This window comes from Equus przewalskii, chromosome 12 (assembly GCF_037783145.1).
Source record: "Equus przewalskii isolate Varuska chromosome 12, EquPr2, whole genome shotgun sequence".
Lineage (NCBI taxonomy): Eukaryota > Metazoa > Chordata > Mammalia > Perissodactyla > Equidae > Equus > Equus przewalskii.
The window spans coordinates 4,610,950-4,637,895 of record NC_091842.1 but is presented as its reverse complement, the minus strand read 5'-3'; the positions used below and the strand labels follow the sequence as shown (position 1 = coordinate 4,637,895).

The window sequence follows — 26,946 nt, the reverse complement described above, 5'->3', positions numbered from 1 at the left end:
CCCGTAGGCCCGGAGCCGGCTCCTGGGGGGGCAGCGGCCTTGGGAGGCGGAGAGGAGGGGACCCGGGAGAGAAGGCGCCGGAGGAGCAGCCCCCGGCCCGGGGCCTCGGCGGCTGGGGCGGATGAGCGAGTCCCGGCGGGGTAGGTGGCGGGCGTGCGGGCCTCGAGGCGGCCGTGGGTCTCCCCGCTGCAGTGAGCGGGGCTGGGGGCCGGGCCCGGGCGGAGGGCGCGAGCGTGTGCGACGGGGAGGTGGAGGCCTCCCGGGGGGCCGCGTGGCTGCGCGGGGTGGGCGCTACGCGGGGCCTGGTGAGGTCAGGGTTTCCTGGGGCTGGAGGGCCACGGCCTCGGCTGCGGACGCGCCGTGTCCACTCCTCTCTCACGTCCAGCACCCCTTCCTGCTCCTCCTGTCCTCTCCAAATTCCACATGTGTCTCTAAAGGCCACCAGCACCTTTGTTCTTTGATCTTAGGGATGCTGATTCCCCCTGAGTTCTGTCCTTCTGGGATCACAGCCAGCAGAGCAGGATGAGTCTGCCGGGTTCTGTCTTGCAGCCTCTGATGACAGAGGAGGAGGTTGTGCCTGAGAAGGGACGTGACTTGTCCAGGGTCAGCGGGTCTGTGGGTGGGATTGCAAACAGGACTCAAACTCCCATCCCGAGTGCTGTGTCCTCTATTACAGTTTTCTTAATGCAGCGGTAACCATGTTTAGTCAGTCGTTTTAAAAACAAAACCGTGCTGTAATGCACATGTATCTCACTTTTGAGAGCTCGTATTCTCTGTTCCTGTGGATTCTTTTATTTTGAACAGTTTAGAAAGACAGTAGGAAAATCGTAAGCAGTGTAATGGGAATTTTTTTGCACCTTTTATTTAATGGTGGCAAACTATTTGAAAAAGGCATCAATGTCTCTGTTCACCAACGAGAGTAACGTGTCCAGTTACCTCCTGATCGTGCTGGAGTTCCACCGTGGGGTGTGCGGTCCCCTATCGCCCTTTCAGCCCCGCTGACTGTGCCCAGGGTGTCCCTCCATTGAGCTCTCCTTAGTGGTTCTTAGGCAGGAGGTTCCTGCCTCCCGGCCAGCTCACCCAGGACTTCAATCACTTGCTTCTCCTCCCCCAGGTCCACTGTTAACAGTCTCTACGCTTTTCCAAGAGCAGCAGAAAATGAGTGAATCCCAGGTGAGTCTTCCTGTCTGCGCATACGTTCCCCCACCTTGTTTTCTAACACATCTTAGGAGATTTAGAAGGATCCGTACTTTAAAACGGGAACGTAGAAACAGATAAAAGACATGATCACTTCAAGTACAGTGGTGAGAGCGAGAGATCAGCACCAAGAGTCCTCGGCTAGCTCCTGTGTGTGGGCGCTGTGGGACCCCAGGGCTGCTGAAGCTGAGCTGCAGATAGGACTGATGTCCTTGATGGTCACAGAAAAAGGAAAATGCCATCCTTTACGCGGTTTGTATTCACTACAAGAAGACACCATTGTTGTTACTTGTGGGTTGTAAAGATTTCCTAGCATCCGGAAAATCTTCTTTCACAAGGTTGATAAACTGTGGATAGCTTTCTTAATAAGACGGCTACATGGTGCATCTATGGCTTATCCTTCTTGCTTATGTAAGCAGAGGGCCTGCCTCCCAGGGAGCACTGAGTGCATAGGATTCTGTTGGCTGAAAAATAATTCACCTGTAAATATTTCTGAATGTGTCTTTAAATGATAAGGAGTCTTTTAAAAAGTGGGTGGGGATAGCCCACTATACCATTCATTCTTAATACATAATATTCAGTGTTCAAAGTTTCACGATTTTCTCAGTGTCTTCTGCTTTGTTCTGTTCACTCAGGATACAGGTAAAGTCCATACGTTGCAGCTGGTTCTAATTCTTTTAAATCTTTAATAGTATCTCCCGCTCTGTCTCTCTTGTGTTAGTTCTTTGGAATTTATTATCTGAAGAAATTGGGTGGTTTGTCCTCAGTTTCCCACAGTCTGGGTTGTGTTGATTGCCTCGCCATCATTTTAATTTCACACCTTTTTTTATTTCCAGTTGACCTTGTGAAATCCGTAGTTAAATCTAGAAGTTTACTCAGATTCATGTTCACTTGTTTTGGCAAGATTTCCTTGTATGTGACATTCGTGTCCTTTCTTCTGGAGGTCCGTATCGCCCTCCTCTTTTTGTTTTTGCGATGTCAGCATCTGTTGGCGATGTTTGTTGTTGTGATCTACTAACTCAAGAGGGGAGACAGAAACATCATCGGCTACTGCCATTTCTTCTCATTTACCAGCCAGACTACTTTTCTAAAGAAAAACCTCTCTCTATTTGGTCTGTGGTTCATACAGGAAAGAACATTTTCAAAATACTGAACAGGCTCCTGAGCCACAGGATTTTTGTTTGTTTCGTTTTGTTCTCATGAGCTCATGGGTTTAACCGTATTTGTAAGTATTTCAGTACACTGAAACTTTTAGTTTTTCTGATGTTTAAATGGGTCCATCTTTGACCAGCAGAATCCCTTCGAGTCGGTTTCTGAGTCCTTTTCAAACATTCCCTACCTGTTTGATAGCATTCTTTTTTGTTCAACATTTTATTGGGGAAAAACTTCAAATTTACAGCAGAGTTGCAAGGATTGTACAAAGAACTCCCATGATCCTTTTGCCCAGATTCTCCAATTTTTGACATTTTCCCACATTTGCTGTATCAGCATCTCCGTGTGTAGATACATATTTTTTCCCAGACTGAGAGTAGATGTCATGTCACGCCCCTTCACCCTGTAACATTTCAGATAGTATCTCCTATGATCAAGAATATTCTCTTACATATCCTGACACAGTCATTAAATTCAGGAAAATTAACTATGATATAGTACTTTATCTCATCTGGAATTCATCTTCCAGTTTTTCCCATTTTCCCAGTAACTTCTTTATAGCAATTTTTTGTTTCTGATAGAGGATCCAATTCAGGATTATAAATTGCATTTGGGTTTCATGCTTTGTAAGTCTGTTTAAAAAGGAGTAGTTTCTCAATGCTGTTATAATATTTGAAGAATACAGGCTAATCATTTTATAGGATTCTTTGGATTTAGATTTCTTTGATGTTTCTTCATGACTGGATTTAGTGTGACTTTTTGGCGGGGCTACTACAGGAACAATGACTCTTTTAAACGTGTGGCCCAGCACAGGGTGTCTCTTGGGAAAGTTCCCCGTGCACTGGAGAAGCTGCCTGCCCGGCTCTTGGAGGCTGGGCTGTTCCGTAAACGTCAGATCAAGTTGCACTGTTGTCCAGGGGTGCTGTATCCTCGCCGATTTCCCACCTACTTGTCCCATCAGTCGTGAGAGAGGGGAACCGAAATCTCCTGCAACAACCGTGGATAATCTGCTTCCCCTTGCAATTCTGTAGTTTCTCCTTTATGTATTTTATTAGGCACGTTGACATTTAAGATTGCCATGTTCCCTTGATTGATTAACCACCTTGTCCTTGTGAAATGGCCTTCTTTACCCCTGGTAACATTCTGTTCTGTGAAATGGACTTTCTCTCACATTTATAGAGCCCCACCAGCTTTCTTCTGAGTAGTGTGGGCATGCTGTGTCTTATTCCATCCTTCTACTTTTCACCTGTTTGCATCTTTACATTTAAAGTGCATGTCTGGGGGCCGGCTCCATGGCTGAGTGGTTAAGTTCGCGCGCTCCACTGCGGCGGCCCAGGGTTCGGATCCTGGGCGCGGACATGTCACCGCTCGTCAGGCCACATTGAGGCGGCGTCCCACATCCCACAACTAGAAGAACCTGCAACTAAGATATACAACTGTGTACAGGGGGGATTTGGGGAGATAAAGCAGAAAAAAAAAAGATTGGCGACAGTTGTTAGCCCAGGTGCCAATCCTTAAAAAAAAAAGGGAAGATTGGCAACAGTTGTTAGCCCAGGCGCCAAACTTTAAAATATAAATAAATAAAGTGCATGTCTGTAGACAGCATATAGTTTGGTCTTGCTTTTTTCCCCCCTATCTGACAATCTCTGCCTCTTAACTGGGGTGTGAAGACCATTTACATGTAATGTGATTACTGACGTAACTGGGAGATAATAGTCTTGTCTTTGTTTTCTATTTGTCTCACCTTGTTGGATTCCTTTTCCTTCTTGTCTTCCTTTCTTTCGATTGATGTTTTGTTTTGTTTGTTTGTTTGGCAGGGAAGAATTCACTGTGAGCTAGCATCCGCTTCCAATCTTCCCCCCCTTTTTTTTTTTCTCCCCAAAGCCCCCCAGTACATAGCTGTATATCCTACTTGTAAGTCCTTCTATGTGAGCTGCCACCACAGCATGACAACTGATAGATGGGTGGTGTGGTTCCATGACCGGGAAATCAACCCAGGCCACCGAAGCAGTGAAAGGGCCAAACTTTAACCACTAGACCATCAGGGCTGGTTCTCAGTTGAGCATTTCTTATTATTCCACTTCATATCCTTTCTTGGGCTGTGAGCTACAATGGAGTTGATATTTTAGTGGATGCTTTATGGTTTATGCAACTTTAATTTATCATAGTTTATCCTCAAGGAGCATCCCATTTCACTTTGAGTATAGGAGGCTTATGATGATTTCCATTTCTCCCCTCTTGGTCTTATACTATTGTTATATGTTACTTCTACAGATAGTATCAATCCTACAATATTGTTATTTTTAATTAAACAGTTATCTTTTAAAGAGATTCAAGTGATAAGAGAAAATACATAGGTACCACTACTGGTACTCTTCATTCCTTTGTGTAGATCCAGATTTTTATCTGCTGCCATTTTCCTTCTGCCCGAAGGATTTACCATATCTAGATGATGATGAATTCTTTCAGCTCTTGTATATCTGAAAATGTCTTTATTTTGCCTTTGCTTTTAAAAGGAGCTTTGCTGTGTTTTTTTTTCTAGTAGTTTAAAGGTGTTCCTCCACTGTCTTCTTGCTCACGTTGTTTGCAAGAGAAATCTGATGTCAGCCTCATCTCTGTTCCTTTGTATGTAACGTCTTTTTTTTTTTCCTCTTCCTGCTTTTAAGGTTTTTTCTTTATCACTGGTTTTGAGCAGTTTGATTAGGATATGTCTTGCTATTGTTTTCTTCATGTTTCTGTGCTTGGGGATCATCGAACTTCTTGGATCTGTGCATTTATGGTGTTCATCAACTTTGGGTAGATTTTGACCTTTATTTCTTCAGATATTCCCTCTGCCTCCCCCACCCTTCCCTCTGCGATACCTCTTACCTGAATATGACGCTGCTTGAAATTGTGCCTCAGCTCACTGATGCCCTTCGTTTTCTTTTAATTCTGTTTTCTCTGTGTTTCATTTTATACAGCTTCTGTTGCTGTGTCTTCATGTTCACTGATATTTTTTTCGGCAATGCTGTTAATCTAGTCCAGTGTAATTTTCATTTCAGATGTTGTTTTTATCTGTAGAAGTTCAATTTGAGTCTTTTTTTATATGTTCCCTGTCTCTGCTCAGTTTTTTTGAACACATCGAATACAGTTATAGGCTATTTTCATGTTCTCTGCTATTGTAACATCTCTGGCAGTTCCAGGTCCACATCAATTGATTGATTGATTAGTTTCTTGTGTGTTATACTTTCCTACCTATTTACCCCAATTTCCCAGCTCCTCCTCCTCTGCTCTCAGTTCTCCCTCCCTGCTCCACGGCTGGAGACTCCGGGCGGTAGCTGTAGGGCTCACCTTGTTTATGTCCCACCTCTCAGGGGTTACCGTCCATCATTGCCTGATGGTCGGGGGTTCTTGAAAACCATGGCCTTGTATATTTTGTCTGATTTTTGGTGTTGTTTCAGGTGGGAGGGTAAATCCAATCCTTGTTCGTCTTGGCTGAAAGCAGAATTCTTAATGTCTGTGTTTTGAGTCATAGTTAGAAAGCCTTTCCTCTCATCAGTGTTATGGAGAAATTCAAGTATGTGTCTTTCTGCACAGTTTCATATTTTACGCTTAGAACCCTGATCCAGTTGGAGTTTATTCTTTTATGTTGCAAGATTTGGATGTAGTTTTATCCACATCAAATGACTATCAGTTGCTCTGTCACTGTTTATTAAAAGTCAGTGCCACCTGATCACTGTATTATGGTTTAGTAATCATAATGTAGTCATAATCGTCATAATATATCGTATAATCATAGAAGTCTATTTCCAGACTTTGTGCTCTATTCTTTTCTTTTCCTTTTCATTTTCTTTTCTTATTTCTTTTCTTATTCTCTTTCTTTTCCTGGTCTGTCTCCATTCATGTGCCAGTACCAAACTTTTAGTCATAGAGGCTAGCTTTTAAATATCGTAATTTAGACTCCCTTCACAGCTTTTCTTTGGAGATCTTACTAGCTGTTCTTGATTTTTCCCCCTCATACGAACTTTAGTGTCAACTTGTGTAGTTCCAGGAAAAAGCTCTTTGGTATTTTTATTGGGGTCATATATTTTTAAAGTAATTTAGGGTAACTGACATCTTTGTATTGTTAAGTTGACCTATCCAAGAACAAAGGATATCGTTCTGTTTGTTCAAGTCTACTTCCATTCTTTCGGGAGTGTTTTAAAATTTTCTTAGTATAGATTTTGTACGTCTCTTGTTAGAGTTTTCTCTTTTCTTTTCCTACTGTGCACTGTGCGTACACTGGAATTACATCTTCTAACTCTTGTTTATGTAGCGAGGGCTGTTGCTTTGTGTGTGTTGTTATATATCCTGCTACCTATCAGAGTTCTTTTATTAAATTGGTTTCATTGTTGATTTCTCAGTTTTCTATGTATAGTATACCGTCTGCGGGTAGAAGTAGTTTTACTTTTTCTTATTGATTATTATGCCTCTAATTCTTTTCTCTAATTGGAGAGAGTGAGCGTTTTGCCTGGTTCCTGATCTTAGTGGGAATGTGTCTAGCGTTTCTCCATAAAGTAACATCCTGGCTTTAGACCTGAGAGGCCTGAAGCATGAATATATATGTGGGTGCATGTGGGGGTGAGTGTGTAAACTTAAAAAGTGTAGAGGCCAGCCCAGCGGCATAGTGGTTAAGTTCATGCACTCCGCTTTGGTGGCCCAGGGTTCGTGAGTTCTGATCCTGGGTGCATAGCTCTGAACTGCTCATCGAGCCATGCTGTGGTGGTGTCCTCCATATAAAATACAGGAGAATTGGCACAGATGTGAGCTCAGGGCCAATGTTCCTCACCAAAAAAAAAAGAAAAAAGAAAAAGTGTATATATGTGCTTATTTAAATTGAGATAGATGTGCATATCTATCACATACATATGTGTATGTCATATGTACTATGCATATTAGGGTATAAAAGTGTGTGTATATACATATATTCGTATTTGTGAAGTATCCATCAATTCCTATTTTCTTGAGGGTTTTTTTTAATCAGGTATGCATTTTGAAAAATGTCAGAGGCTTGTTCAGCATGTTTGGAGAGAGAAGAATTTTCTTCTTGGCTGAATTATAGTGGCATATTATGTTAATGGGTTTCCAAATATTAAACCAATCTGTAGTCTCAGAACAGGTCCCATTTAGCTATTACATATTATCTTTTCCATCTGGTATTGGGTTGTTTACTAATGTTTTATTTTGAACATCTATGTTGATATAAGTGATGCTGGTATGTGATTTGATTTATTTATTTGATTGACCAGTCTGCTAACCCCCTCCACCCCTTGCCTTCTGGACTGACTTCACCCACAGGTTATTTCTTCAGTAGGGGTCCTGAGTGCTCATTGGCTGCCCTCTGGATGGTCTTGGGTGGTCTTTGGGTTCTCACTGGTCAGTGGAGCAGCTCTACTTCCGTGGTCTTGGGGAATCTCAGCCGTGGGACCCACACAGTGTGGCTGTCAGTGGATGCAAACCCACTGTCGATACATCCTTGTACAGAATAGGATGAGGAGCGTGTCTGCTGAGTGCGTCCCTTCGAGAATACGAGTTAAACCTTTCCCGTGCCTAGAACTGCTCCTTATGACAGCACCGAAGGCCCTTTCTGGCTGGCCTGTCAGCGAGGTTTCCACGTCCCTGTGCTCCTCCCTGTTGGATCTCCTGGGTTCCCGTGGAGGACATCAGCGAACGCTTCAAGGAAACTGTCTTCTTTGGGAATAAACGCTCTTGCTTTTCTGAAAACACCTTTGTGGTGTCCTTAGGCTTCAGTGATGGTTCAGCTGGTGTCCAGCTCTGCGTCCCAAATCCTCTCTCTTCCGGAAGTCCTGGGCAGCTCTCCACTGCTTCCTCTCAGCTGAGTGGAACGTCAGTTACCAGGGTAACTAGTATATTTTTTTCTCTATAAGTTTAGGATTTTTTTCTTAATTTTTCAATTTTGGATATTTTATCAAGAGATTTCTGGATCTCTGTATTTTCCCCAATGTTCTTGTTTTCACATTAGACAGGCTTTTGATGTGAAGGCTCCCAGCTTTCTGAGCACAGGCACCATTTTCACTTCTGCCTTTGATTTTTTTTTTTTTTGTTCATCCTCCTGGTTCTCTCTTTCTAAAGATTTTGTATCTGTTGGATCTGGTTGGCATGTCTCAAATTTTCTTTCACCATTTCAATTTCTTATTTTCTGAGAAATTTTCTAACTTATATATTGTATGTCCCATTTGTTATTCAAGCTTGTTACTTGAGGATATTTTTTTTAATTCAACAATCCACTCTTTAATTTCTAAGTATTCTTTGATGGCTGTTTCTTAGCAGAATGTTCTCATTTCAAGGGAGCAGTATCCTGCTTAATCTATTAAAAAATATAAATCAACAGGAAAAAAGTTCTTTCCTTTATGAATTTGGTTCTGTCATTGTTGAGTTGTTCATCTTGATGCTTATTTTTTTTTCTCAGTTATAGGAAATTTTTTTATTGAGGTAATACTGGTTTATAACATTATGTAAATTTCAGGTGTACGTCTTATATTTCAATTTCTGTGTAGATTACATCATGTTCAACCCCCAAAGATTAATTACAATCCATCACCACTTGTGCCTCCTTTCCCCCTCCTCCCTTCCCGCCTTCCCCTCTGGTAACCACCAATCCAGTCTCTGTCTCTCTGTGTTTGTGCGTTGTTTTTATCTTCCACTTATGAGAGATCATATGATATTTGATTTCCCCCTCTGACTTATTTCACTTGGCATAATACCCTCAAGGTCCACCCGTGTTGTCGCAAATGGCAAGACTTCCTCGTTTCTATGGATGAGTAGTATTCCATCGTGTCTACATACCACATCTTTATCCATTCATCCCTTGATGGGCACCTAGGTTGCTTCCAAGTCTTGGCTATTGTGAAAAATGCTACAGTGAACATGAGGATGCAAGTATCTTTACGCATTTGTGTTTTCAGGTTCTTTGGATAAATACCCAGCAGTGAGATAGCTGGATCATATGGTAGATCTATTCTTAATTTTCTGAGGATACTCTATACTGCTTTCCATAGTGCCTGCACCAGTCTGCACTCCCACCAGCAGTGTACGGGGGTTCCCTTCTCTCCACGTCCTCTCCAACACTTATTTCGTGTCTTGTTAGTTATAGCCATTCTGACCGGCATGAGGTGATATCTCATTGTAGTTTTTTGTTTTTTGTGTTCTTTTTGGAGTCCACGTCCTTGGGAAGGAGGGGGTTGTGTTTTTTTTAAGGTATGCTTTCTGGTAAGGAGGATTGGCCTTGCGCTAACATCTGTCACCTGTCCTCCTCTTTTTCTCCCCAAACCACCCCCCACCATAGTTGTATATCCTAGCTGTAGGTCCTTCTAGCTCTTCTGTGTGGGATGCTGCCTCAACACGGCTTGATGAGCGGTGCTAATCGGCACCCAGGATCTGAACTGGTGAACCCCAGGCTGGAGCACGTGAACTTAACCACTCGCCCGTGGGGCCACCCCCTGTCTCCTTATAGTTTTGACTTGCATCTCCCTAATGATTAGTGATGTGGAACATCTTTTCGTGTGCCTGTTGGCCATCTGTATATCTTCTTTGGAGAAATGTCTGTTCAGATCTTTTGCCCATTTTTTAATCAGGTTGTTAGTTTTTTTCTTGTTGGGGTGTATGAGTTCTTTATACATTTTGGATATTAACCCCTCGTCAGATATATGGTTTGGAAATATCTTCTCCCAATTGTTATATCGTCCTTTCATTTTGTCGATGGTTTCCTTTGCTGTGCAGAAGCTTTTTAGTTTGATGTAGTCTCATTTGTTTATTTTTCCTGTTGTTTCCCTTGCCCGGTCAGACATGGGACTTGAAAATATGCTGCTAAGACCAACATCAAAGAGGGTACTACCTATGTTTTCTTCCAGAAGTTTTATGGTTTCATGTCTTACATTCAAGTCTTTAATCTATTTTGAGTTGATTTTTGTGTATGGTGTAAGATACTTTCGTTCTTTTGCACATGACTCTCCAGTTTTCCCAACACCATTTATTGAAGAGACTTTCCTTTCTCCATTATATGCTCTTGGCTCCTTTGTCAAAAATTAGCTGTCCATAGGTGTCTGGGTTGATTTCTGGGCTCTCCGTTCTGTTCCGTTGATCTGTGTGTCTGCTTTTGTGCCAGTACCGTGCTGTTTCAATTTACTATAACTTTGTAGTATATTTTTAAATCAGGGAGCATGATACCTCCATCTTTGTTCTTTTTTCTCAGGATTCCTTTGGCTATTTGGGGTCTTTTGTTGTGCCATATAAATTTTAGGATTCTTTATTCTATTTCTGTGAAAAATGTCATTGGATGGGGATTGCATTGAATCTGTAGATTGCTTTAGGGAGTCTGGACATTTTAACTATGTTAATTCTTCCTATCCAAGAGCATAGAATGTCTTTCTATGTGTCGTCTTCAGTTTCTTTCAACAATGTTTTATAGTTTTCAGTGTACAGATCTTTCACCTCTTTGGTTAAATTTATTCCTAGGTATTTTATTCTTTTTGTTCCAATTATAATTGGGTTTGTATTCTTAGTTTCTCTCTCTGCTAATTCGTTGTTAGTGTAGAGAAACACAACTGATTTTTTTATGTTGATTTTGTACCCTGCAAGTTTACTGTATTCATTTATTATTTCTAAAAGTTTTTTGGTGAATTCTTTAGGGTTTTCTATATATAAAATCATGTCATCTGCAAATAGTGACAGTTTTACTTCTTCCTTTCCAATTTGCATCCCTTTTATTTCTTTTTCCTGCCTGATTGCTCTGGCTAGGACTTCCAATACTATGATAAATAAGAGTGGTGACAGTTGGCATCCTTGTCTGGTTCCTGTTCTTAGAGGGATGGGTTTCTGTTTTTCTCCATTGAGAATGATATTTGCTGTGGGTTTGTCATATATGGCCTTTATTATGTTGAGGAACTTTCCTTCTATACTCATTTTATTCAGAGTTTTTATTATAAATGGATGCTATATCTCGTCAAATGCTTTCTCCGCATCTATTGAGGTGATCATGTGATTTTTACTCTTTGTTTTGTTAATGTGGTGTATCACATTGATTGATCTGCAGCTGTTGAGCCATCCCTGCATCCCTGAAATAAATCCCATTTGATCATGATGTATGAACTTTTTAATATATTGTTGTATTCGATTTGCTAGTATCTTGTTGAGGATATTTGCATCAGTGTTCATGAGTGATACTGGCCTGTAATTTTCTTTTTTTGTGTTGTCCTTGTCTGGTTTTGGTATGAGTGTAATGTTGGCCTCATAGAATGAGTTAGGAAGCTTCCCCTCCTCTTCAATTTTTTGGGAGAGTTTGAGAAGGATAAGTATTAACTCTTCTTTGAATGTTTGGTACAATTCACCAGGGAAGCTGTCTGGTCCTGGACTTTTATTTTTTGGGAGCTTTTTGATTACTGTTTCCATCTCCTTCCTGGTGATTGGGCTATTCAAATTCTCTGTTTCTTCTTGATTCTGTTTGGGAAGGTTGTATGGCTTGAAGAATTTATCACTTCTCATAGGTTATCCAATTTGTTGGCGTATACCTTTTCATAGTATTCTCTTATAGTCTTTTGTATATCTGAGGTGTCCATTGTAATTTCTCCTTTTTCATCTCTGATTTTATTTATTCAAGCCTTCTCTTTTTTCCTTGGTGGGTCTAGCTAAAGGTTTGTCTCTTTTGTGTATCTTTTCAAAGAACCAGCTCTTTGTTTCATTGATTTTTTTCTGGGTTTTTTTTTAGTCTCTATTACATTTATTTCTGCTCTGATTTTTATCATTTCCTTCCTTCCACTGATTTTGGCCTTTGTTTGTTCTTATTTTTCCAGTTCCTTTAGGTGCACTGTTAGATTGTTTATTTGAGATTTTTCTTGTTTGTTGAGGTAGGCCTGAATTGCTATAAACTTCCCTCTTAGAACCACTTTTACTGTATCCCAAAAATGTTGGCATTTATTTTTTATTTACACTGGTTTCCTCAATGACCTGATGTTTCTTGATTTTTCAATTTCAGTTTTTGAGAGAATGATTACTAATGGCTAATGTGAATATATTCGACTGCTGACCCCGTTTGACTCCTCTTTCCTTTATGGAGGGGATGGACACAGCTCCAGAAGTGAGTGCGTAGGGATATGTATTTAGACAGACATCACTTCATTTTTTTTTTCCAGTATTTTCTTTTGTGGTAAAATAAATATATCATGAAATTTATTATCTTAACCTTTTTTTTCCCTTGGTGAGTAAGATTGGCCCTGAGCTAACATCTGTGCCAATCTTCCTCTATTTTGTATGTGGGACGCTGCCACAGCTTGGCTTGATGAGCGGTGCATAGGTCCACCTCCAAGATCCAAGCCTGCAAACCCCAGGCCACCAAAACGGAATGGACAAACTTAACCGCTATGCCAGCAGGCTGGCCCCTAGCTTGACCATTTTTAAGTGTACAGGCCAGTGGTATTAAATAGATTCATACTGTTGTGTAACCATCACCACCATCCGTCTCCAGAACACTTATCCTGCAAAACTGAGCCTCTGTCCCCATTAAACCCTAACTCCCAGTGTCCCCTTCCTCAGCCCAGCCACCATTCTGCTTTGTCTCTGCTTTTGATTGCTCTGAGGACTTCATCTAAGTGCAGTCATACAGTACGTCTCTTTGCATCTGCCTTATTTTACTTAGCACGATGTCCTCGCGGTTCGTTCACATGTGGTAGACTATGTCAGAGTCTCCTTCCTTTTTAAGGCTGAATAACGTCCCATTGTACGTAGATACCACCTTTTGCTTGTCATTCGTCAGTCAGTGGACGCCTGGGTTACTGCTGTGTTTTAGCTGTTGTGAATAATGCTGCTGTAAGTTTAGGCGTGTGAATGTCTCTTCAGGTCCCTGCTTTCAATTCTGTTGAGTATATGCCCAGAAGCAGAATTGCTGGATCACATGGTAATTCTATTTTTAAGCTTTTTTTTTTTTTTTTTTAAGACTTTCTTTGTTTCCTTTTTCTCCCCAAAGCCCCAAGGTACATAGTTGTATATTCTTCGTTGTGGGTCCTTCTAGTTGTGGCATGTGGGACGCTGCCTCAGCGTGGTTTGATGAGCAGTGCCATGTCCACACCCAGGATTCGAACCAACGAAACACTGGGCCGCCTGCAGCAGAGCTCGTGAACTTAACCACTCGGCCACGGGGCCAGCCCCATCTATTTTTAAGTTTTGAGGAGCCACCATAGCGTTTTCCAGTGACTGTGGCATTTTACGTGCCCAGCAATATGCACAAGGGTTCTACATTTCTCCAACATTTGTTATTTCCTGTTTTTTTCGTAGTAGCCGTATATTTTCCCATTCTGTGGGCTGCCTTTTTCCTCTGTTGATAGTGTTTTCTGATGCACAGAATTCATAGGAAGCACTCCACTTTGACCTGGCGGCTGGCAGACAAGTTTAAGTCGCTCAAGTTGCTTTACACTGAGAGGGGTTTTCCAAGAGTCACCTTGAGGAAAACCATCCACGCCCAACACGGATAGGGCTGAGTGCATGTCCCCGTTTGCCTGAGGTCCTCTGCCACGGCACCTCTATCCCTGCTCTCCCGTTTAGTCTAACGTTGGTCCCAGCCAGGAGCTTTCTGTTTGGACAGCGAGTGTGTGGTCACCCTAACCACAGAGGTCCAAAGTGCGCTGCCTTCTGCTGTGCGTCTGGGCTCAGTGCCCGCAGCCAGAGCGTTCTCATCAGACGCACCCTTCGTCTGGCTGCTCTGTGCCCTGAAAGCAGGGAGCCGCTCCTGGGGTTGATTTCCCTGTCAGTCAGTGGCTGTGCTGCCCCCGTGATGGGCCTGGAGAGTCCCAGGGCCCTGCTGGGGAGTCTGGGCCGCACTCCTGCTGTGGGCCCACATCTGCCCTGAGTAAAGCTGTGTGTCCTGCAGCTCTGATTTCTCACCTTCTACTCGGCTCCACGTGTCGAGAACTTCCTCAAAAAAATTCCTGCTCCTGGTAACCCCTGGGTTCCAGTGCTCTATTTTTTAATTTCTTTGAATTGGACTTTTTGGGAGTTTTGTTTGTGAGGCAGGAAAGTAATCGTGTATGTTCAACTGCTCTGTTGGATTATAGTCAAGTCCTGCTGTCAAAAAGCTGTCCTTCAGAAAGTCCTTTCTTGGTCTCTCTGCCCTCTTCTTCTCTGCCAGCCTCTTAAGTATTAATGCTAGTTCGGTTTTTGCCGTTGGCACTTTAACACCTCGTGAAGCTTAATCTGGCAAGGTAAAATTAAAATAATTTGCTTCTCTTTGGTTATACCACTCCACCTGGTGGACAGCACTCTGACACCTTGGGCATTCATTCAAGCAACGAATATTAATTGCTGCCAGAAAGAGATGTTCAAGAGAAAATATTCAAGATAAAACTTGAAGGAAGTAGAAGCTTAGTCACGCAGGTCGGTAGAGATAGCGGCTGTGAGACTAAAGAGTCAAAAAATCAAAGAGCTGAATGAGGCCAAGGGCAGCAGAGCAGTGAGAGTGCAGAGGGGGAGACCAGGACCTGAGTCTGGGGGCACCAGCGTGGAGAGGTCGGGAAGAGGAGGCCCGACCCCAGCCCACAAAGGCAGCTGAAGGAATGGCGAGGACTGAAATGTGTGTTTATTTACATGGTGTCTCCTTTATCACGACAAAAGCTTTTTGCAAACAGGAATGGTGTTTTTCTCCTCTTTGCCCCCAAACCTCAAGATAGTTCAGTTGCAAAATTGGAACTCAGATGTTTTTTGGTTTGAGGGATTTGTTTTGCGGTTTTTTGTGGGGGGGACACATTAAAGAATCCAAAGGCAGTCATGTTTCCAATGTGGTGGTTTTCCTTCCGTGATCTGTAACATAAAATCAGGTTCTCAATGTTCGTAGTTAACTTTACCAGCGAGCTCGGTAAGCTCTTGTCCCCGTGTGCCTTCTCCACGTCACCCAGTTCCGATCGCGGTGCCATTACAGGGGCCAGTGTCGTTCAAGGATGTGGCCGTGGACTTCACGCAGGAGGAGTGGCAGCAGCTGGACCCTGATGAGAAGACGACCTACAGGGATGTGATGCTGGAGAACTACAGCCATCTCGTGTCCCTGGGTGAGGAGAGCTCGCTTTCTGAGCCGCTGCTATGTGAAGGCTTCCAATTTAATGATTTTATTTCTCGAGTCTGAAGAAATTAAGTAAAAAGACCATTTAATTCCTTTTGGTCGCCAAGTAGAGCATTCGCGTCTTTGCTTCTCCAATGATAGGTACTAATTTTGAAAAATAGGGCACTTTGTCACACGGCCTCTGAGGCAGCACCATCTCCTCGGAGGTCCCGACGCCAAGCAGCTGGTCCAAGGCCCTCCGTTTCTCATTGCCAGGGTACGATAGCACCAAACCGAACGTGATCGTCAAGTTGGAGCAAGGCGAAGAGCCGTGGGTGGCCGAGGGTGAATTCCCGTGTCGGGGTCATGCAGGTAAGTTAGTAGAGTTTTACACTTGTGCACGTGTCCACTCTGGGCCTTTGGAGTCACTGTGGTCTGTCCACTCCTCGGGTGCCCTAAATCATACCTCCCGGTACCCAGTGGCGTTGCCCTCCCACACGGACGCTCAGACTCCCTTTCTGATTTTACTTTGTTTTACATTTGATGGATTGTCCCTGCTTACCAGCACCAAGGATCCTTCCTTCCTCTGTCCCGTGCATTCTCCGTGACTTACCTACTCTCCGTCACCACAGAATTCTTTTGTTTTCAGGCATTCAAAAATTAACTCAACGCTTTCACGTTCCTTCTTTTTATCTTCCATTTTCTTTCCCTCCTTGCTGTGAAATGCCTCAGGCTGATTTTCTGCCCCAGTTTCACTTCCCCATCTGTGCACTCAGGTACCAAACCTCGCCCTCAGCCTCAGCTGGTGAGGTCAGTCACTGCCGCTCCTGGCGTGCCCCGTGCTTGTTCTGAAGTGCCTGTCTCTATCTTTGGGGTGCGCCCTGGGTGGGTCTGGTGAGGCGACACAGTTGGGCCTTCCTCTTTCCCCCAGTGCTCATTCGTGTCTTGTCTGCCTCTCTGTCAAGGGTCCACAGTAGATGTTCAGGAGATGTGTATTTCCTAAGTGAATTTCCGTTCATTCTTTTGCCTTCCTTGGGAGTGCCCTCCTCTGGTCTGTTTTCCACTTGTTTAGTTTTCTTTGTGTACCTTAAAAGGGTTCATGTAGTCTCAGCTATTAAGGCTTTTTTTGTTTGTGTTTATGCTGCTCCTCTAAATTGGTATCTGACGCCTTTAACCTGTGGTCTAGTTGGCTCTTTACGTGATCGGTGACAGTGTCAGTGACACAGTCCACTTCCTTCTTTCTCAGACTCTCCAAACCACAGACTGTGCGTCTTCTCCACCTCCCTTTATTTCTTACATTGTACTAGTGTTTTCTGGGGTTTTTGTATTTTGTGCAGTGCCTTGAAATTTTTCTGCATATTCTCATGCATTTCTGACATTGGTGTAAACATTATTTCCTCCTACCTGAATTACTTAGAATCCTATTGGAAAGGGCACAGTCTGTTTGTCTAAGACCTCCGCTTGATCCTGTCACTAGACTGACAAGATAAGCCTGTAACGGTTCTTCTTAAAGGGAATTTAAATTCTCCTCTCCTTGAGTGTGATGCGATGTTGCCTATCAGGATTAATGTTCTCTGTTTCCCCAGGCTTGTTAAATGCCAGATTTCTAAATGTCTTCCATTCAGGCTGTCATTGTCCTTGTCTTTTGCATGCACTTTACTTGCCCAGATAATATATTTTCCTTCCTTAATTGTAGTGAAAAATAAAGTTTATCATTGTAGCCATTTTTAAGTGGACAGTTCATTGGTAACTACATTCACACGCTTGTGAAACAGAATCTCTAGAACTTTAGCCTTTAAATTTGAGCTTAAAACTTCAGCTCCTCCCTGAAGTTTCCTTCCTTGCTCACCCACCATGCCCATCGTAACATCCTTTCCCCTTGGTGCTCATTAGCACAGCAGTGAGAGGTGGCCGAGTGCTCTGCCATGTAGTGGCATGTTTCTGTTGGTGGAGCGTCTTTCTCCATCTGAATTATAATCCTCCAAAGAGGAAGGCTCTTTTTACCCTGCTTTGATACGTAGCGCATAGTAGGCACTCCGTGGATTTTTTTATTGACTAACTGAGGAGCTCAGTAAATGAAAGACCTCTGTTGTTTATTCATTGAGAGAGAATGTATTCTGAACTGCAGATTCAGATAAAACAGAAGGGATTGGAGTAGAACTTGAAAGCACCTCATTTGATTCGGATTAGGAGCTATGCCTTTAGTTTCTGTTTGGGCAGATTCAAAGAAAATGGGAAGTCATACTTTGCACAAGCGCAGGTTTTAGTCGGGAAAGGAAAACATAGCTGCGTGATCTAGTTTAAAGTTCAGCCCTCACCTGCAATGTTTATATTCAGATACAGGGTAGACAACTTTGAGTTAAAGCTACTTTAAGTTTTAAGGGAAAGAGAACTTCAAAAAGCTGGCAAGAGATTTGATAAATATTTCAAAGCCCCCCTGGAAACATAGATAGGTTTTGAGTATAGCCAACAGTGACAGTCAGATTGAGTGAACAAGAACACGAGCACAGATGGTGGTTGGGAATAAGCACAGCACAGCCGAGGCTTCCTGCAGCAGAAGGTCTTTGGAAGATTAGTGCAATGCTAGTGCAAAGGGTTCCTGGACCCAGTCCCAGCGTTGCTCTGTGTGTGTGTGTGTGTGTGTGTGTGTGTGGCTTCCCCACACCAACAAGCAGTTCTCAGATGCAGCATGTATTTGGGAATTCACCTTAATTCTGACACTGTCTACCTGCACAGGTTGTTTCCTCTGCTTCTGAGTGACCGGTTGGCTACAAACTGGGGGTTCCAAAGACCCCTCCAGCCCAGGGTGCCCATCACAAGTCTAGGTTGTAACCTGCACTTGACCGGCTGGCTATAAATGAGAGGTTCCCACGACCCCCTCTCCAGTTTTGATTGATTTGCTAGAACTGCTCACAGAACTCAAGAAAACTTATTTATTCACTAGATTACCGATTTATTACAAAGGCCATTAAAGGAAGGGAATCAGCAGTCAGATGAGGAGATATGTAGGATGACGTCCTGAACAAGGTCCCAGTGGAGCTTGGGGCCCCACACGGTGGCACGTGGCAGTGTTCTGGTTCCCCAGCGTGGAGCTGTCTGAAAAAGGGGTTGATGAGCCATCCTTCTGGGTTTTTATAAAGGCTTCATTGCATTGTCATGATTGAGGAAGTCACTGGACATTGACAGTCAATTCAACCTCACACTCCCCTACCCTCCCTGGAAATCGGGGTGGGGCTGAAAGTTCCAATCCTCCAATCACAGAGCTGGTTCTCCTGCCAACCAGTCCCCACCCTTGGGTGGGTCCAAAAATGACCTTCATTAACAGAAACAAGCGACAACTTTTTCACTCTCAACTCTTTGGAAATTCCAAGGGTTTTGGGAGCTGTGAGTCAAAAATAGGGATGAAGACCAATTATATGTTTCTTACAATAAATCACAATATCACAGCTAGTTTGAATATATATTTTGAATCCAGATAATGAAAAATCTTATTGGGGAATGATAACTTTTCTGGTTTTTTTCTGTTGGTATTTGGGCTCAGGGATGTTGTAGATTTCTGAGCACAGAACTGTCAGTGTTGCATTGAACGTGGATGAGAGCAACTGACAGTAGTTCAGAGGATCCAAAAATTAAGATATGTGGAAATAAAAGTCAATATTGTACGGGCAGCATCGGAAATCTCATACTGAAGCTTTTACACCAAGTGAGACCCAGGAAGAGGGAGCTCTTGTTTGTATTCAGAATTAAGGAAGGGTATTATGTCAGGAACATGACTGGTTTTAGGAAATTTAAGTTAGCAAATTGAAAGAAAATTAAAAGTGAAACTTAGTGAGCATGGATTTTGTGTTGCAAACTATCCTAAGCAGTTTACATGGACTAAGTAAGTTAGTCCTTCTCCAGCCCTCTGATTTAGGCTCCGCTGTGAACATTTCAGATGAGGTGACTTGCCCAGGGTCCCCCAGCCAGTGAAGTGCTGGAGCTGGGGTCCAGTGCTCTTGGCCACGTGCTCTGTTGTGCAAACAACAGGTTCAGTTAGGGTTAAATAAGACTGTCAGCACCCTCCAGAGAGCTCATCTTAGGGGAAAGAGGTCTTGTCATCTGGTCTGTCTTACATTTCCTTCAGACATTCACGTGCCTGGACCTCTCCTTCTAGGCGACTGTGAGTCAGGCCTGCTTGTGTGACTCTCTCTAAACACAAGGAAATTTGAGCTTTTCAAATATTTATTTAGATTTATGTGCAGAGTAGAAGGGCAAAGATTTTGCAAGGGTCTAGGCTGGTGAAGATGTCACCGTCATAATCTCGGTATGAAGTGAAATCGTAATCTTTCTCCTAAATGCAGTCCATGCTTGAATCTCTCCTCTGAATATATGTCAGGATTGTTCTTCTCCCACTGACCCCATTTGCCCTGAGTCTCTTTTCTGCCTGAATCTAGCATTTTTTCAATGACTTTGTCCTCTACTTGTAATTTTTTGGATTTATTTCCCCTTTTCTACCAAAGTTTTGAACATATTTGTAAAGTAACAAAGGTACTTGTGTTCAGTGTGAATTTACTCTTCCTTTTTCCACTATTGTCGAGCCCTCTTCCACCCTCATCTCTTCCTCATACCTCCCCCACCCCTGTGTGTCTGTCTGTCTGTCTTGTGTGATAAATCAAGGGGGAAAGATGACTATACACTTGTATTTATTTTTATCTGTGGAGATTGGCCTTAAAGCCAGAGTCAACCCCACAATAGGGCAGTCAAGTACCACTCCTGTCCTATAGCTGGCCCAATCTTGAGATTCACAAGGTTTGTTTAATTTTATTCCTTTTTTTAGAAATTTGGAAAGTTGATGACCTCATAGAGAGAATCCAAGAAAATGAAGATGAACATTCAAAGCAAGCTGTTCATATCAACAGCAAAACCCTGATTGAAGAGAGAGAGAATGCGTTTGATAAAACTTATAATACCAAAACAAGCCTTGTTCCTTCAGGCATGATGTCTCATAATTGTGTCTCATGTGGAAAGAATTTAGAATCTACTTCGGAATTAATTATTAGTGATGGAAGTTATGCAAGAAAGAAATCTGATGAGTGTAGTGAATGTGGGAAAATGGACCATGGAGAGAACCCCTATGAATTTCAAAATGAGAAAAGCTCTTCTCAAAATGAAGAAAATATTCTTCAGAAAATTAATATTTTGAAGAAGCCCTTTGAATATAACGAATGCATGGAAGCCTTAGGCAATGAAGCTGTTTTCATTACTCATAAGAGAGCTTACCTGGGAGAGAAGCCCTATGAGTGGAATGATTCTGGACCAGGCTTCATCCAGATGTCAAATTTTAACATATACCAGAGGTCACAGATGGAGTTGAAGCCCTTTGAATGCAGTGAGTGTGGGAAATCCTTCTGTAAAAAGTCAAAATTCATTATACATCAGAGAGCTCACACAGGAGAGAAACCTTACGAATGTAATGTGTGTGGGAAATCCTTCAGCCAAAAGGGAACCCTCACTGTACATCGGAGATCCCACTTAGAGGAGAAGCCCTATAAATGTAATGAGTGTGGGAAGACCTTCTGTCAGAAGTTACATCTCACTCAACATCTGAGAACTCATTCAGGAGAGAAACCCTATGAATGTAATGAATGTGGGAAAACCTTCTGCCAAAAAACACATCTCACCCTACATCAGAGAAATCATTCAGGAGAGAGACCCTACCCATGTAACGAGTGTGGGAAATCCTTCTCCCGCAAGTCAGCCCTCAGTGACCATCAGAGAACACACACAGGAGAGAAACTCTATAAATGTAACGACTGTGGGAAATCCTACTACCGAAAATCTACCCTCATTACACATCAGAGAACCCACACAGGAGAGAAGCCCTATCAATGTAGCGAATGTGGGAAATTCTTTTCTCGGGTGTCATACCTCACTATACATTATAGAAGTCATTTAGAAGAGAAACCCTATGAATGCAATGAATGTGGGAAAACCTTCAATTTAAATTCAGCCTTCATTAGACATCGGAAAGTACACACAGATGAGAAACCCCATGAATGTAGTGAATGTGGAAAGTTCTCACATCTCACTGACCATCATACGACTTTAGGAGAGAAACCCTATGAATGTAATGAATGTGGGAAAACCTTCCTTGAAAATCCAGCCTTCAACGGGCACCAGTCACTTCCAAAAGGGGAGAAATCCTATGAGTGTAACATATGTGGGAAATTGTTCTCCGAGTTGTCATACTACACTATACATTACAGAAGTCATTCAGAAGAGAAGCCCTATGGGTGTAGCGAATGTGGGAAAACCTTCTCCCATAATTCATCCCTGTTTAGACATCAAAGAGTACACACAGGAGAGAAACCCTATGAGTGTTACGAATGTGGGAAGTTCTTCTCTCAGAAGTCTTATCTCACTATACATCATCGAATTCATTCAGGAGAGAAGCCCTATGAATGTAGTAAGTGTGGGAAAGTCTTTTCCCGAATGTCAAACCTCACCGTACATTACAGAAGCCATTCAGGAGAGAAACCCTATGAATGTAACGAATGTGGAAAAGTGTTTTCACAGAAGTCATACCTCACTGTTCACTATAGGACCCATTCAGGGGAGAAGCCCTATGAATGTAACGAATGTGGGAAGAAATTCCACCACAGATCAGCCTTCAACAGCCATCAGAGAATTCACAGGAGAGGGAATGTGAATGTACTTGACGTGGGAAATCTCCTGTGAGGTCAGGTTTTATTTTAGAAAACCCTCTGAGTGTAATGGATACGGGAAATCCAATAGGGAGTCACATGTCGTCGTTTGAAAGTTATGTTTCTGAATGAGGAAAAGCCTTTAGGCATTAGAGTCGTTTTAATCTGAATTTTCGCAGAGCAGAATCCCTAAGAACGCAACAAGAAGTAGATCCTTCAGCAAGACCTACAACTCGTTGGACACTAGGTAATTTCTCCAGGAGTGAAACTTTATAAATATTTAATATTTATTTTGGGTTCAAATTGTAGTTACATATCAGGGAATCATGCCAAGGCGAAATCTGTCCAAGTGATGAACATGGAAAAATATGTTGTCTTGGAAATATGTCATACTAAAAGCCATATTTCTGATATAAAGTCAAATGTTTATGGGAAAGAGATCCTAAGCTATCAGTTCCAAGTAAACCGTTGTATACCATGAAATTTTCAAATCATCAGAAGTTGATGAGAACAGTAGCATTAAATACATATATGTCAGTTTCTATCATGTTTTAAAAATGCAATGTAACTAATTCTATGCAATTCTATGTAAGTTTGGATTTGAATAATTTGTGAAAAGGCAATATTAAATATCTGAGCATTAAGATGGCAAAATGTACTAGCGCAGGATATACTGTTGGTGAGATGTTTGATAGGTACAAAATAGTTCAGTACATAACTTTCTATTCTTTAGGGGCATTCACAAATGGGTTTTTAATGAATGCCTCATCAGTAGAGGATCCAGTGATTTTTATAAGGTTTTCAACCACGTTTGAGCATAAAAAGATTTTAAAACATACTATTTTCATAAACTACACGTAGATAATTTGGAATTAAGTCCGTTTCCGTGTAAGAGGACAGCTGTATTGTATTCCCAGCTCTGAGACCACTCTCGTTTTTTAATCCATAGGTTTGAATGTGCAGTGTGCCACTATTCTGTAATTCAGAAATTTTATCTATACTTTTATTTGATGTGAATACAGTATCATTGTTTTGTGCACTGCCCCTTCGTCTCAGTATTTTGGAACAAAAAACACAGGTTTCTGGCAGGCATCTTTGGTTGATTAACTCTGTTCCCTTTCTCCCCTCATTCCTCGCTGGGAGAGTTTGGCTGTCTAGCATTTCTTCACGTGACACAGAGGGTACATACAACCTGATAAGTCTCATCCAATCATAATTCCATTCTGATTGTCGGGAACTCATTTCTAGTGGTCACGGGAACCAAACCTGAGTGAACTAAATGGAGACGGTTTCCATTTTGGAGAAATGGAGAAAACAGTGAGCGACTGGAATGCGAGGGTATTTTAATCATCACAACTCAATCACTGCCACACATCCCATGGGGAAAAGTTCTCTAGTATGCAGGAAATTCGTGTGGCAAAATCCACCTCCACTTATGTTCCTAACAAACTGTGGATAGGAAGGAACTTTGTTAATTGGATAAAGCGTGTCTTAAACTACAACAAACAGCACGACTAATGGTGAAATACTGAAAGTTTTCTCCCAGCATTAGGAAAATAGACAAGGCTATCTGCTACCACTAATTTTATTCAGTATTGTGCAGAAGGGCCTAGCCGGCGAAGTCAGGGAAGAAAAAATAATCAAAAGGCATAAGGATTAGGAAGAACCTGTAAAACTTTTATTTGCCGATGACACGATTTTGTACATAGGAAATTCTGAAGAATATACAGATAATTAGAATTAGTAAATTTAACAAGGTCTCTACATACAAGATCATTATGCAAAAATTTTTTTCAGTATACCAGGAACAAACATAGAAAATGAAATTTCTAAAAGCAATACTGCTTACAGTAGCATCAAAAATCCTCAAGTGCCTAGGAGAAAAAGTACTGACTACCATATTTTCAAGAACTGTATCCAAAACCAAAAACTACCAAACAGAGGGATATGTCTTGTTTGTGGATTCCAGGACAATCTTAAAAAGATGTCGGCTTCTCCCAAATTAGTTCGTATATTCAGTGCCATCTTAAGGTTCTAGCAAGTTCTTTAATCAAAATTAAGCTAATTATAAACGTGAAAATTCAGAAGACTGCTAATAGTCAAGGGTTTCTTTTAGACTAGATGGAGCTAGAGAACTTACATAGCAGGATATCAAGACCTGTTATGAAGCCATAGGAATGATGGTGCAGAGATAAACACATTGGCCATGGGACAGAATAAGGTGATAATGCAGTGTAGTGGTGGCAAGGAAAGTGTTCTTTCCAATAAATGCCTTGTTAATTAAATTTCATAATTTAGTAGGAAAATCAGTTTAGATGGATTGCAGGTTTAAATATGAAAATGTAAAATAATAAAGCTTTAAGAAAGCTTTGGAGATTGTAACCTTAAAGTAAGCAAAGTTTTAAGACCCCCAAAAGCACTAAACCATAAAGTAAAACTTGTTAATTTGGACATATTAAGTTTAAAAACTTGTGTTTATCAAAAAGACACCATTAAAACAAATAGGCAAACCGCAGGGGGGGAGAAGGTATTTGCAATTCATACATGCGTCAGCAGGGAGTTGAAGAGGGGTTGGTAAACGTTTTGTAAGGGGCCAGATTCTGTTTTGGGCTTTACAAGCTAGAAGTTCTCTGTCAACTGCCTGACTGCTGCTGTAGTGTGAAAGCCATATACAGTATGTAAACGAATGAACATAACTATGTCCCAATAAAACTTTATTCGCAAACACTCGTGGCAGTCGATTTGGCCAGCAGGCCATGGTTGCTGACCTCTGAGCTAAAATATAAAACACCTACAAGTCAACAAGAAAAAAATAATGAGCAAAAGACTTGGACATCCACTTCACAAAAGGGAACAGCCAGATGGCCAAGAAACACGAAAAGGTATGTTAATTTTATTAGTAATCAGGAAAATGCAGATTTAAAGCACCAAGTGGTACTACTACCCACCCACTAAAAGGTGAAAATGAGAAAGCATCAAGTTTTGGCAAGGATCTAAGCGACAGGAGCTCTCCCATGCTGCTGGTGGTATTGCCAATTGATAGGACAATTTTGGAAAGCTAGGACGTACAGCTGAATGTATGTATACCCCTTTAACCCAAACCTGGCAGGAATGCACATGCATGTCCACCATGCATGTGTATGTCCACCAAAGGACATGTACTAGAATGTTCATGGCATAAAACTGCAAAAAGCCGAGAACTTTCTGAAGGCATCTGTGCAGTAGAATGAACTTATGTGGTATGTTTCCTCCAGAGAATACTGGAAAACAATGAGAACAACCAAATTCTAAGTACATGCAGTAACCTAGTTCACTTTCCCAAACGATGCTGAATGAACTAATCCAGACACAAAAGCAAACATCCTGGATGTTTCCATTCATGTGAAGTAGAAAGGCAAAATTTGTCTGTGCAGGTAGAATTTGGGGCCGTGGTTAGGCTTGGCCAAGGCTGCAGGGGTGGTATCTGGTGTTGGTGGTACTCTGTCTCAGTGTGGGTGCTGGATATCTGAGTGTTCTATGCACTTAAGATATGTGTATTTTTCTGCATGTATATTATACTTTCATAAAATTTTTTTAAAAATCATGTGTCGACCATTTTTGTTGCTCAGCACTCTTGCCATATTTTTCTAGATAGATATGAATATGCTGCACAACAGGAATTAAATGGTAGATTTTGCATAATTCTGTGCAGGAAATACTCCTTATGGTAGTTTTTAATGGCAACTACTATGATTTCCTACACTGTGACCTTAAAGCTTAATATAATGTATATTTTAAGTAAAATATTTGGAAAGGTGACAGGGCCATTACATACTTGGTTTGTCATCCTACCTTCTTGCATATGTAGATGGATCTGAACTGCCTCTTCAATAAAGAACCAATGTGTGTGAGCCTCTCATGTTTTCTCAGACAAATTGTCTCTCACATTTCTGAATTCGGGGTGCATCTTAACCATTACCCTATCATAGAGATGACCTTTCTTGGAGGTAAATAAATATAACGGTGAGTTTGATTTGATGAAAAATTATATGTAAGAGGTTTTTGGGTAATCCTTTCAGCAAATGTAAGATACACAGTTAACAGCATAAATGTGAGTCAGTGAAAGAAAGGGTTAAGTGAGACTTTGCACCACAAAGGATAAAAGCACTCGGCCTGGGGGCCTGGGGAGGGGGAGGGCTGGCTAAGCTTAGGGCTCAGCCACGAGGCGGATGGTCAAGCAAGGCCAGGCCCCCTTTCCTACCAGCCCTTCATCATGAGGTGCCCCCCATTCCCGTATTTACTACTGTTCCGCTTAGCAGTTAAGTTTCCAGATTTTTCTCTAAAGTCTCTTAAATGGTTCAAAAGACGTTAATGCAAGACCACCTATACCTGAGAACAAAAACTTCCCTCCCTGTTCCTTGTTCCATCCCAAATTATGCCCACGTATGTTGTCCTGCCAACTAAACTCTTCAAAGAGGGGAAATCATGACCAGTGTCACAGCATGGTTAGCATAGTCCCCAAATTAAATTATGTGAAAGCCACACAGAAATAAAGTATAATTCCCTCCAATTGCCACCTTGGTAATCATGACAAAAAAAATCTTTCGCGTTAAAGAAACCATATTTATGTAGTTCCTGTCAAATTGGTGAACTACCACTGAATTGCTGACTTGTGAGCTCCTGACAGCATAAAATTCACAATGTCAAGCTTTCACTAAAACATTACTAGGCATGCAAAGAAGCCAAAAGCTACAACCCATGATGAGAAAAGTCAGTCAATACAAGGACCCAGAAATGACACAGGTGACGGAATCAGTAGGTAAGGACGTTAAAACAGCCATTATAAATGTACTCCATATGTTCAAGAAGAATGGAGAA

The 26,946-nt window shown here is 41.9% G+C and overlaps 1 protein-coding gene across 1 annotated transcript; it reads left to right on the top strand.

Moving 5' to 3' along the window:
- The first annotated feature begins 7 nt into the window (after positions 1–7).
- Positions 8–25,987, top strand: RBAK (RB associated KRAB zinc finger). The gene is made up of 5 exons (XM_070567367.1): positions 8–140; positions 1,115–1,173; positions 15,290–15,416; positions 15,683–15,778; positions 20,223–25,987. Exons 1-5 carry the CDS (start codon positions 122–124, stop codon positions 22,121–22,123), a joined length of 2,202 nt encoding a protein of 733 aa, XP_070423468.1. The 5' UTR covers positions 8–121; the 3' UTR covers positions 22,124–25,987.
- Positions 25,988–26,946: the final 959 nt, after the last annotated feature.

Excerpts from the sequence above, each read along its gene's own strand:
- RBAK (XM_070567367.1), top strand. Across the intron at positions 1,174-15,289 it reads AGAAAATGAGTGAATCCCAG|GGGCCAGTGTCGTTCAAGGA; the intron begins GTGAGTCTTCCT and ends GTGCCATTACAG. Across the intron at positions 15,417-15,682 it reads CAGCCATCTCGTGTCCCTGG|GGTACGATAGCACCAAACCG; the intron begins GTGAGGAGAGCT and ends TCTCATTGCCAG.